Genomic DNA, 12,082 nt, shown 5'->3' with positions numbered 1-12,082 from the left:
CACTAATAGACCTGAGATATGTAACCTATTGGGACAAACTTTTACTGGTCATAAAACTTAATCATTTATATTAAGACATTAGACATACATAGGAGTGCAACCCAGTGGTTTCAGCCCATTTTACAAATTCTGAAACTACCCTGTGTCACAATGTTGGGCACCAATAGTCAAGTGATGGAGAGTGTACCCAGGGTTAACCGGGAAGGTCTCACACACAAATCGGCACTTACCAGGCTACTGTCAGCTAATTACCATGTACTGTAAAAGTATGGACACATTTTGCAGCAGCAAGGCAAATATAAAGAATACTTAACCCATAGCGGGTTATAGGGTCTGTGGCTAAGGGCGACATGAGAAGGATCTGCAATTCTCTGAGGTAGCCCTCTTGATGAATATGAGGAAGCAGTGACAATCCATTTGGAAAAAAAAGGGGTTTTCATCGTTTCATAAATTGACTCCTCAGTCACAGGCGAGCAATTTATGGAACTGCTCCCATATGAGCAAGCTATACGCTCTTTACCCAAGTTCTTCCTGCCACAGAGCCTCCAGAGGCTATTTAGCCTGCACAGAACTAGTGGTTTCCACAACCTTGTATAAGAGCATCGGTATTTACTAACACTGTAACTTGTGCTCTGTCATCTGTTTTTTATGTTGGGAGTGTTTAATAACACAGCCTCACTATTATTAAAGTAATGGGCAGTACAACAGCCTGCCCTGAGCCTTCCCCACTCGCAGCATGCAGTGTCTCACGGGTGGTAAAAGTTAAGGTGACCAATCACTGCCGGGTGAATAGACACTGTGCGCATGCTCGTGGCATCTATTCACCATTAGGAGAGAGCTTGGGGGAGAGCCAGCACCTCCGTAAGTGCTGGGCATGCCCCCAAGTTTGACATATTGAAGGCCTAGCGGGAACACTATATTATATTACAGATGGGGTAAGGGACAGCACGGTATTAGAAAGGCACTGTTACAGGTGTTTAACCCCTGTAATACAGAGTATAGATTATTATCATCTTTTATTCATATGGTGCCACATGAGTTATGTAGCACTGAACAAAATTACTTCCTTTACAGATCAGCTGCACCTCTAGGAAGCTATCGGCAGTGACATGACACAGCTTATTGCTACTGTGGAACAGGCTGTATCCTTCTTGAAGGGTCCTTTCCTGTGTGGCTGTAGCTCTTTCTCACGCCCTATGCAGTTTTAATACAAAACAGTGAAATCATATGGTGTACATAGTAATAAATACACTTGGGCATAAAAACATTGGGAAAACCCAAATACCGGGATCGCGGCATGAATTACCTTTATTTGAACATTCCTTTTCCATCTCCCCCTGTAACCTGGCTCTGGGGACTATGGGAAGCTGTAGTTATTATAATAGATACATTAAGATACCCAGTATGGCACAGACTCCATCTGGCAACATTTAAGAACTGTCAAGGCATACAACTTGAAGACATCCATAACAGGTAATACATCCTCAGTATTCAGGAGAGGATACCAGCGGGCTAAACTTTTATTTCTTTGATGCCCAACACCCTCCTCTTGCGCAGAGTATTCAATTTGTACTGTACGGTGCTTTACAAAACATTATGCTGCAATATCCAGATTGCAGGCCAGGGAGGTGCAGCTCTAGGAGAGTTGACTCTGCACCTACTACATCAATGTAAAAGTGTATATCAGTGTTACCTTTTCTATTAGTGGATGTAATAGTGGAGACTGACAAACTCTAGTGCAACCATTGATTTGCAAAAGAAAAAAAAGGTTACCATACTGTACAAATGAAATCTTTACATCATATAAATCTTTATTCTAATGGCCCCCATACACGGTGCGATTCAAACACACAATAAACACCTATTTTCATACGATTGGTCTGTCAAACCCGTCGAAACTGTCCATATCGGGTAAAAAATCGTTCCGTGTATGGGCACCCTAAGATAGCTGCCAACTGTTTCTAATTTCCAAGGACAGTCCCAGGTTGTAAAGTTTTGTCCCTGGATATTTCAATATTGATCAGCTGCACAGCACAGATCCTGATATGTTATATACTGAATGTGGTTTCCACTATCCATTCTTATACTCTGCGATTTATTATTTAATATAAATTTGCAGTTAGAAGACACAGCCATCGGATCAACTACGTGACCATGGGACATCTGGGTAACCCTCAGGTTATGCAGAATGTCTGGGAAAATCACACTGCCGGGGACAGTGAAGCCAACGCCGCTGTTTTCTGGAATGCTCCATGTCGCCGCCCCCAAACGCCTGCAGCATGTCAGTCATGCTGTGACATTTGGGGCACTGCGAGCAACATCACAGCCTCAGACCTGCACATGTGCAGTGCGGCTTGGGTTTAAGTACATCTCTGAATGAGGTCCACAGTGCAGAATCTCTGGTACACCCCTCCCAATAAATATTAAAGCACTTGCAAGGATTTAAATAGTATAATTTGCCCAAAGGATATCATTTTTCGGATGATTTGCTCAATAATAGGTTATATGATGTGGGACATGCATGGTGAGGTGTTGTACTGGTGAGAAGGGTATTTTGAATGTGTATTGTACCTGCTAAAAAAGTGTTTTTTCCAACTTTTTACAAACGTTAAAGACATTTTTCTGTACCCCAAAATACTGGAAAGACTCATTTGCTGGCTGTCATTGTTTCACCATTAATAAAAGTGCAGAAAATCAGCCATTTGACACCTTTTAAGAGCCTCCAGTATTTTCCATATAGCTCCTAACAGCCTTCTGTACGGTCCTACTATCTCATTGCCACTTTTTTGGGGTCCAGGATGATTTCATAAACTTTCCTGTACTTCACCCAGGTTGTTTTTGTAGAACAATTACATGACCTCGCCGCTAGTCCATCAAATCACCACTTTAATGTGAATCTTGCATTTCACAGGTATACACAAGTTCACTTTCCCAAACTCGCATCTAATTGAATTGACCCCTTAGAGTACCACCATGAAGCAGACTTGTGCCCTAATGTTTTTTAATGTATAAAATAAAAAGACAACACATCTTAAGCTTACAGATATAGGGGCTGATTCTTGGTTGGATGGAGCTCTGTGTATTTATGGAGAGACACGCAAGCTGGACCTCACTGGACAAGTAAGATATATTACATACTGGGTGGTATATCTGTAATACCCCTTTTCCACTGCCGCAAAAACCCAGGTTATTGCTGTGTCAACCCGGGTTGAAGCTCAGTAAAAAAGGCTCCTAGGAAAAAATCCAGGGTCGATTGACTCAGCATTTCTTCCCGGGTCTCAAGCAGAGTTTTACATGGGAAAAACCCGGGTCACGCTCAGTGTAAACAGATAACCCAGGCCATCCGACCCGTGTCGGCACCACAGTGGGAACGGGATAAATCCTGAATCTTACCCGGCTTGGAACAGTGTTCCAAATCCTGAGTCAGACCCGGGAATTTGATGGAAAAGGGTTATAAGTATCACAGTGATACTAAACAAAACATGCCGCAGGTATTTGGTATCATTATCATTGGTCACATAACTAAATCCCGTGAATAAAAAAAAAAATAAGAGATATGGTAAGAACTTACCCTTGTTATCTCTATTTCTGCGAAGTCCATAGGGTTCCACAGGATACCTTGGGGTATTGGTGATGACGTCAGGCATCAGTCACCACAGAGTTAATTTTCAGCCTCCCAGAATGCACTGGGGTCCCTCTCCTATACCCCGCCCCCAGCCATGGCAAGCAGTTTCGTAACAAGCCATAGGAGAAGAACAAAGAGAGAAGAAAGTCTGGAACACACAAGCATCACATTCTCACCAGGAGACGGAAAAACCGGTGACCAGATCAAAGCCCATCTGCAGTACAGGTGCGACAGGGCGGGAGTCCTGTGGAACCCTATGGACTTCGTAGAAATAGAGATAACAAGGGTAAGTTCTTACCATATCTCTTATTTTCTACCACAGATTCCATAGGGTATCCACAGGATACCTTGGGGATGTCCCAAAGCAGTATCCTTTAAGGGTAGGGACGCTCCTGTGCTTGAAGGAGAATCCGCCGCCCGAAGGAAGCATCCTGAAAGGCGAAGGTATCAAACGCATAATACCTCACAAAAAGGTATGGACAGAAGACCAGGTGGCTGCATTGCAAAGCTGAACTGCAGAGGCACCACGGCGAGCTGCCCACGAAGGACCTAAGACCGAGTAGAATGAGCTTTAAGAGAGGATGGTACAGAAAAGCCCTCATGAATGTAAGCCTCAGAAATGGCCATACGAATCCATCCTGCCAAAGTTTGCTTAGTGGCAGGCCAACCCTTCTTATGGAAACCATAGAGGACAAAGAGAGTCCGATTTAAAAAAATGAACTGGTACGGTCAACATAAATCCGTAAAGCCCGTACCACATCCAAGGAGGCTTCACCAGCAGAGAGGTCTGGGAAATTAAAGGCCGGTACTATGATTTCCTCATTGATGTGGAAACTAGACACCACCTTAGGTAGGAACCCAGGGCGAGTGTGAAGCACTGCCCTGTCCCTATGGAAAATCAGAAAGGGAGGGCGATATGAGAGAGCCCCCAAATCGGACACCCTTCTGGCCGAAGCAATCCACTGAGCCCAGTACTTCAAATGGCAGTCCTTGGAGAGCCCTCAGGACCACAGCCAAGTCCCAAGGAGCCACAGGTGGAACAAAGAGAGGCTGTATGCGAAGTACACCTTACATAAAGGTGTGGACATCAGGAAGTGTAGCAATCCTATGCTGAAACCACACTGAGGGCAGAAACCTGCACCTTCAGGAAAGCAAGGCGAAGACCGTGATCTAAGCTCGCCTGTAGGAAAGCCAAAACCCTGGATAACCTAAAAACCTAAGGATCATAGCCTCTACGGCGACACCATTCAAAGAAAGTATGCCACACTCGGTGGTAAATTCTTGCAAAAGCCAGCTTCTGTGCTCTAAGCATGGTATTAAGAGCTGGAAAAACGCCTGGACCTCAAGAGGGCAGTCTCAACAGCCACGCCGTCAAAGACAGACGACCCAGGTCCAGGTGACGGCAAGGACCCCCAAACAACAGTTCCAGACGTAGAGGCAACAGCATCGGAGCGTCTATGCATAGACTCCGGAGATCTGAGTACCAGTGCCGTCTGGGCCACGCTGGAGCTATCAGCAGGAGCGTGCCGCCTTCTTACTTGAATTTGCAAATCACTCGTGGAAGAAGGGAGAACGAAGGGAAGAGGTATGCAAACTGGAAGGTCCACCGGATCGACAGAGCGTCTACCAGAAGTGCCTCTGTGTCTCTTGTTCTTGAGTCGTACACAGGAAGATTATTTTGTGTCGGGAGGCCATGAGGTCTATCCCTGGAAGGCCCCACTTGTTCACCAGTAGCTGAAACACCTCCTGGTGAAGAGACCACTCTCCTGGATGCACGTCTTGACGGCTGAGAGTCTGCTCCCAAGTTGAGGACTCCTGGTATAAAACACTGCCGAGATGGCAAGAAGATTGCCTTCCGCCCACGCCAGACTGCGGGACACCTCTGTCAGGGCCGCCTGACTGCGGGTTCCTCCTTGGCGGTTTATGTAAGCCACCGTGGTTCACCTGCACAGGTTTTCCGTGGAGACATGTCTTGCTTGTTGGAGAGCTTTGAATACTGCCCTTAGTTCCAAGATGTTTATTGGAAGCACAGATTCTGCTGGCGTCCACCTTCCCTGGAAGAAGAGTGGACCAGTCACTGCTCCCCAACCTCTGAGACTGGCGTCCATCATCAGAAGGACCCAGTCCGCAATCCAAAAGGGGCGATCCCTGTTCAGGTGAGTAGTCTGCAGCCACCAGGCTAGAGACAGACGTACCTCCGGAGAAAGCACCATTGTCTGTGTCTTTATCCGTTGGGGCAACCCATTCCATCTGGAGAGGATCAAATTCTGCAGAGGTCTGGAGTGAAACTGGGCAAACTCCACCATGTCGAACATCGACACCATGGATCCCAGTAACCTCATCGCCGAGTGAATAGACACCCGGCGACTCTGCAGGCAACTGCGTACTTTTGCCTGCAATGCAGAGATCTTTTCCTCCGTCACAAAGATCCTCTGATATTGGGGGTCCAACAGGGCTCCTAGATGGAACATCCTCTGTGATGGAACCAGAGAATACTTCTTCCAGTTTATCAGCCAGACGTGCGCCTGCAACACAGAGACTGTCAGATGCAGATGGTGCTGAAGGATCTCTGAAGATCTTGCCAACAACAGGAGGTCGTCCAGATAGGGCAACAAGCGGACCCCCTGCATCCGCAGGTGGGCTGCCATAACTTTGGTAAACACTCGAGGCGCCGTGACCAGACCAAAGGGCAGTGCCTGAAATTGGAAGTGTTGGTCGACTACTGCAAACCTGAGGAAACTCTGGTGTGCTGAGACAATGGGGATATGCAGGTAGGCATCCTGAATATCTTGCAACACCATGAAATCCCCAGGCTCCATCGCCAAAATGATGGAACGCAGGGTCAGCATCCTGAACCGAGGAACCCTCAAGAATTTGATGAGTGATTTGAGGTTGATCTTGTAAGACCCATAGGGCTTCTGCACCAGAAAGAGATTGGAGTAATACCCCGATCCTCTCTGGGACAACGGGACCAGCACTATAACTCCAGCCTGTAGCATAGAGAGGATCACCTTCCGGAATTCCCGGGCCTTGTCTTGATCCGACTGAAGGCCCGTGGTGAAAAATCTGCTAGGAGGCCTCCGTCGGATGGAGAGGGCGTACCCCTGAGAGACCACTTCTCTTACCCAAGTGTCCACGGTTGTGAGACACCAGCAGTGGGCGAACTGAAGAAGCCAGCCTCCCATTTTGGGGTCCCCCAAGGGGAGGCCCGTCCCGTCAGGCTGAAGGCTTATCATCCGACTTGGGAGTAGGACGTCTTGTACTCCAAGCCTGATTCTTTGGCTTGGCAGATTTCTTGGCCCCTGCCTGCCTAGGAAAGGACTGCACTTTGGACTTACCCTGGGCCCAATAGGGCAGAAAGGACGATGTACCAGACCCTGATGGGACTGTAGCCGATGGCAGACGCGCAGACTTAGCTGCTGCCAGAGTGGCCACAATTTTGTGCAGATCAGGGCCAAACAAGACCTGTCCATTAAAGTGCAAGCATTCCAATCCCTTTTTGGAATCTGCATCCACTTTCCAAGAGCGCAACCATAGGGTGCGGTGAGTCGCCACTGCTGCTGAGGAGATTCTGGAAATGAGGAGCCCTATATCCAAGGCTGCCTCATTAATGTACGTGGTTGAGTCTCTGGGTATTACCCACTAACTTAACCTGCTCAGATGACGAGTCAGTGTCTAGAGACGTCTCCAAGCTATCAGCCCAGTGCTCCATGGCTCTGTCCACCCAGCACACGGCCATAACCGGCCTGGATGCCACCCCCTCCCCGCAAAGGAATAAATGGATTTCAGGCATATTTCAACCTTGCGATCCGTAGCATCCTTTAAAGGAGGTAATGGAGGGCATGGGCAATGTAGCACTCCTCACAAGGCGTGTGACATGAGAATCCACCTGTGGAGGGGTTTCCCATTTGGAAAAATAATTGTCTGCAAAGGGATATGCAAAGGCAAAGCGTTTTTGAGGTTACCACCACTTACCTGGGTTTTTCCACGCCTCCTCTAAATGATCCACTAACTGGCCCGATAGAGGAAATACAGTGGCATCACGTTTAATACCCTTAAAGGCGGCATATTTGGATTTGGCCACGGGGTGGATCGTCATCCTCAATAACCAAGGCCGCATGGACTGCCCGTATAATGGTATATATAATTTAGACTTAGACTCCGCCTCCTTACTATGGGGGGGCTCCTGGTCTGAAAAGTCACAAATCTCACAGTTATCAGATGTCATGTCATCCTCATCATACTGAGCCGTCTGAGACACTAAAGGCCGCTTAGCAGGCCGCAATGATGACTCCCCCTGCAAAACGTCCGTCAGGTGCTGTACCGTATTGGACAGCGAAATCACCCACACAGGCTCCTACGAGACCATGGGGGTGAAAGCGGGAGACACTGGGGTACCATCAGCTGCCTGGGGAACCCCTGCATGGGTGATGACACTACCGACTGCTGTGATAACCCCATTTGGGGAAACGCATGGGGCGTGGCCAGCTGGCCCACAAGGGTTGTAAGTGCCTTAGCAAAAACAAGCCCAGGGCGGTTCCTGTACAGGCGCATTGACAGAAATCGGGCATGACATTAGATAACACGCGCTACATAAACCTTCCGTGTTTCCGTCACCCTCCGCTACTGGTACATTACATGTGGTACACTTTAGCTGGAGAGGAAAATCACGTTCACTCTCAGACTTTATGAGTGTAACGGAGTGTACGTGACTCCCCTCACAGACAAATAAGTTTTACTGTGAGGCAATAAGCACCCTGCAACCCGCACCGCAAGGGCTTTAGCAGAAGAAGAACAGGGATAGTAAAATGGCTGACAGTCGGAAGTGAAGTACAGGCAGACAGCGCTAGCATTGTCACATACAATGTAGAAATAAATCCCTGCACTATCAGCACTGTGATCAACTACTCAGACACAGAACCGGGTAGGAAACAGTGTTGCATACTCTGACCTTATTAGGAGGGGAGGTATGCGGGGGGACCCGGACCACTATGCCACCTGTATCAGCGTCCAGCAGCATTCGACACTTCCATGGAGAAAATGGCCGCCAAGGATGATGGTATGTTTACAGGACTTATCCAGTTTTATGTTCTGAATTTTTTGGTTTATTATTTATTCATGTTTTAAACTATTTCATCATTTGAGTGTTGAAATAAATACGGTAATAATTTTTCCCTCTATCCGGTTTCAATTTTTTTTTACTATTCTGCTATGTTCAATTTATCCTATAAATTTGGGTAATTCTATTTACATCTCGCTGTCATTAGCGCTGGTAAAGTTTTTACACAACCATTGTGAATTTTTGACTGCTTAATGCTGACACGGTTGTAAACATTAGTTAGATCATTTTAACCGTGTCAGTAGTGTAACTTTAAACATGATTCTTCATGACCATATTTAAAGCTATAATGGAGACATGGTAAAATGTTTTAACAATCAGTATATTGAACTGTTGAGAAAACATGTATTCCCCCGGGGTTAGGCGTTCCCATCACAGCTGATACTTTGTGCATGGACAACTTTAAACAAATAAAGTTGCAGGTGCATCCAGTAGAATGTAATAGAATATCTACATAACATTCCCACACAGCCCACCCACAGCCACAGCCAGAGCGATGTGGTCTCAGTTACACCAAACTACGATGCGGTGGTTAACGGCAGTAAATCATAGACTGGAGCACCTACTGCCTCTGGCCGGTTGAACTTGGACTTTCGAAAAATCTCAGGATCCCAGAACGACCCGGAGACAGAAAGCACCCGGCACAGTGCACTTAGCACTTCCCTGGCGCTGCCCGCCCGCTGCTTCATGGCGTCCCGGACACAGAGCAAAACTCTCCTGCAGTTTGAATAAGGCCGCCGCTGTCACGGGTTGCCAGGCAACAGGACAGCGGAAACACTGCGAAGGAACAAGGGATAGTCACGTGATTTCTCGTAACATGTCGGCGGCCATATTTGTCTCTGGCAAATTAACCGAATACCCACTGTAAGCCAGGATATTACTTAGAAACAGCATAGCTTTTAATAATCATCCGTGACGCCTTAGTTATTTTTTTTTTTAGTTTGTCTCATGCTAGAAATACATATTTCTGTAATTTGTGTACTAGATGTAAAGCAGCCTTGGAACTTACAGTAAGATATCTGGGGCTACAGTCAGGTGCATAAATATTGGGACATTGACAGAATTTTCATATTTTGGCCTCTATTCACCACCACAATGGCTTTGAAATGAAACAAACAAGATGTGCTTTAACTGCAGACTTTCAGATTTCATTTGATGGTAATTATTTCCAAATCAGGTGAACGGTGTAGGAATTACAACGGTTTCTATATGTGCCTCCCACTTTTTAAGGGGCCAAAAGTAATGGGACTATCAACTCAAAAGCTATTTCATGGACAAGTGTGGGCTATTCGCTCGTTATTTCATTATCAATTAAGCAGGTAAAAAGTCTGGAGTTGATTCTAGGTGTGACATTTGCATTTGGAATCAGTTGCTGTCGACTCTCAATATGAGATCCAATGAGCTGTCACTATCAGTGAAGCAAGCCATCATTAGGCTGAAAAATCAAAACAAACCCATCAGAGAGATAGCAAAAACATTAGGTGTGGCCAAATCAACTGTTTGGAACATTCTTAAAAATAAAGAATGCACCAGAGAGCTCAGCAACACCAAAAGACCCGGAAGACCACGGAAAACAACTGTGGTGGATGACAGAAGAATTATTTCCCTGGTGAAGAAAAACCCCTTCACAACAGTTGGCCAAATCAAGAACACTCTCCAGGAGGTAGGAGTATATGTGTCAAAGTCAACAATCAAGAGAAGACTTCACAAGAGTGAATATAGAGGGTTCACCACAAGATGTAAACCATTGGTGAGCCTCAAAAACAGGAAGACCAGATTACAGTTTGCTAAACAACATCTAAAGAAGCCATTACAGTTCTGGAACAACATCCTATGGACAGATGAGACAAACATCAACTTGTACTAGAGTGATGGGAAGAGAAGAGTATGGAGAAGGAAAGGAACTGTTCCAAAACATACCACCTCATCAGTGAAGCATGGTGGTGGTAGTGTCATGGCGTGGGCATGTATGGCTGCCAATGGAACTGGTTCCTTTGTATTTATTGATGATGTGACCTCTGACAAAAGCAGCAGAATGAATTCTGAAGTGTTTCGGGCAATATTATATGCTCATATTCAGTCAAATGCTTCAGAACTCTTCGGACGACGCTTCTCAGTGCAGATGAACAATGACCCGAAGCATACTGCAAAAGCAACCAAAGAGTTTTTTAAGGCTAAAAAGTGGAATGTTATGCAATGGCCAAGTCAATCCCCTGACCTGAATCCGATTGAGCATGCATTTCACTTGATGAAGACAAAACTGAAGGGAAAATGCCCCAAGAACAAGCAGGAACTGAAGACATTTGCAGTAGAGGCCTGGCAGAGCATCACCAGGGATGAAACCCAGTGTCTGGTGATGTCTATGCGTTCCAGACTTCAGGCTGTAATTGCCTGCAAAGGATTTGCAACAAAGTATTAAAAAGTGAAAGTTAGATTTAGGATTGTTTAGTTTGTCCCATTACTTTTGGCCCCTTAAAAAGTGGGAGGCACATATAGAAACATTGTAATTCCTACACCGTTCATCTGATCTGGATGTAATTACCCTCAAATTAAATCTGAAAGTCTGCAGTTAAAGCACATCGTTTGTTTCATTTCAAAGCCATTGTGGTGGTGAATAGAGGCCAAAATATGAAAATTCTGTCAATGTCCCAATATTTATGCACCTGACTGTATATGAAAGTATTTTTTGCTATATAATGTATTGGCTCCCTGGTTACATGTGTATACAGGTTGAGTCTCGCATATCAAAATATTCCGAAATACGGAATATTTTTAGCTTGACTGAGAAAGTGAAACCTTTGCTTGCAGATGGTTAAATGTACACAAACTTTGTTTAAAGCACAAAATTATTAAAATATAGTATAAAATAACCTTCAGGCTGTGTGTATAAGGTGTATATGAAACTAAATGAATTTCATGTATGTACACAAACTTTTTTTGATACACAAAATTATTAAAAAATATTGTATAAAATGACCTGCAGGCTGTGTATAAGGTGTATATAACACATAAATGCAGTCTGTGTTTAGATTTGGGCCCTATTCACAAGATATTTGTTTATGGTATACAAGTATTCCAAACAACAGAATATTCCGATATCCAAAATACCCCTGGTCCCAAGCATTTTGGATATGGGAGACTCAACCTGTATATTGGTTGTGTTTTGTCATATTGGTTTTGTGTTGGTGTAACACATTTGAAGGGTCAGTTTTCATCCATTGCACACAGTATTTATTTGCCATACTGTACACACTTTATTATTGTATTTGTCATCATATTATTATTATTATCATTTATTTATATGGCGCAACAACTGTTCCGCAGCGCTTTACAAAGTA

General features: G+C 45.2%; 1 protein-coding gene across 1 annotated transcript in view; it reads right to left on the bottom strand.

Annotated features, from left to right (window-relative positions):
• Positions 1–9,530, bottom strand: part of LOC148442444 (tubulin epsilon and delta complex protein 1-like) — a 100,882-nt gene extending 91,352 nt beyond the window's left edge. The window contains exon 1 of the mRNA XM_088463931.1: positions 9,311–9,530. Within this exon, the coding sequence (XP_088320057.1) occupies positions 9,311–9,433 (123 nt within the window). The 5' untranslated portion in view covers positions 9,434–9,530. The remainder of the gene's footprint in view (positions 1–9,310) is intronic.
• Between the last annotated feature and the right edge of the window lie 2,552 nt (positions 9,531–12,082).

This window comes from Taudactylus pleione, unplaced genomic scaffold (genome assembly GCF_031769625.1).
Source record: "Taudactylus pleione unplaced genomic scaffold, aTauple2 ptg001508l, whole genome shotgun sequence".
In the NCBI taxonomy this organism is placed as follows: domain Eukaryota; kingdom Metazoa; phylum Chordata; class Amphibia; order Anura; family Myobatrachidae; genus Taudactylus; species Taudactylus pleione.
This window is presented reverse-complemented; position numbering and strand designations above follow the sequence as displayed.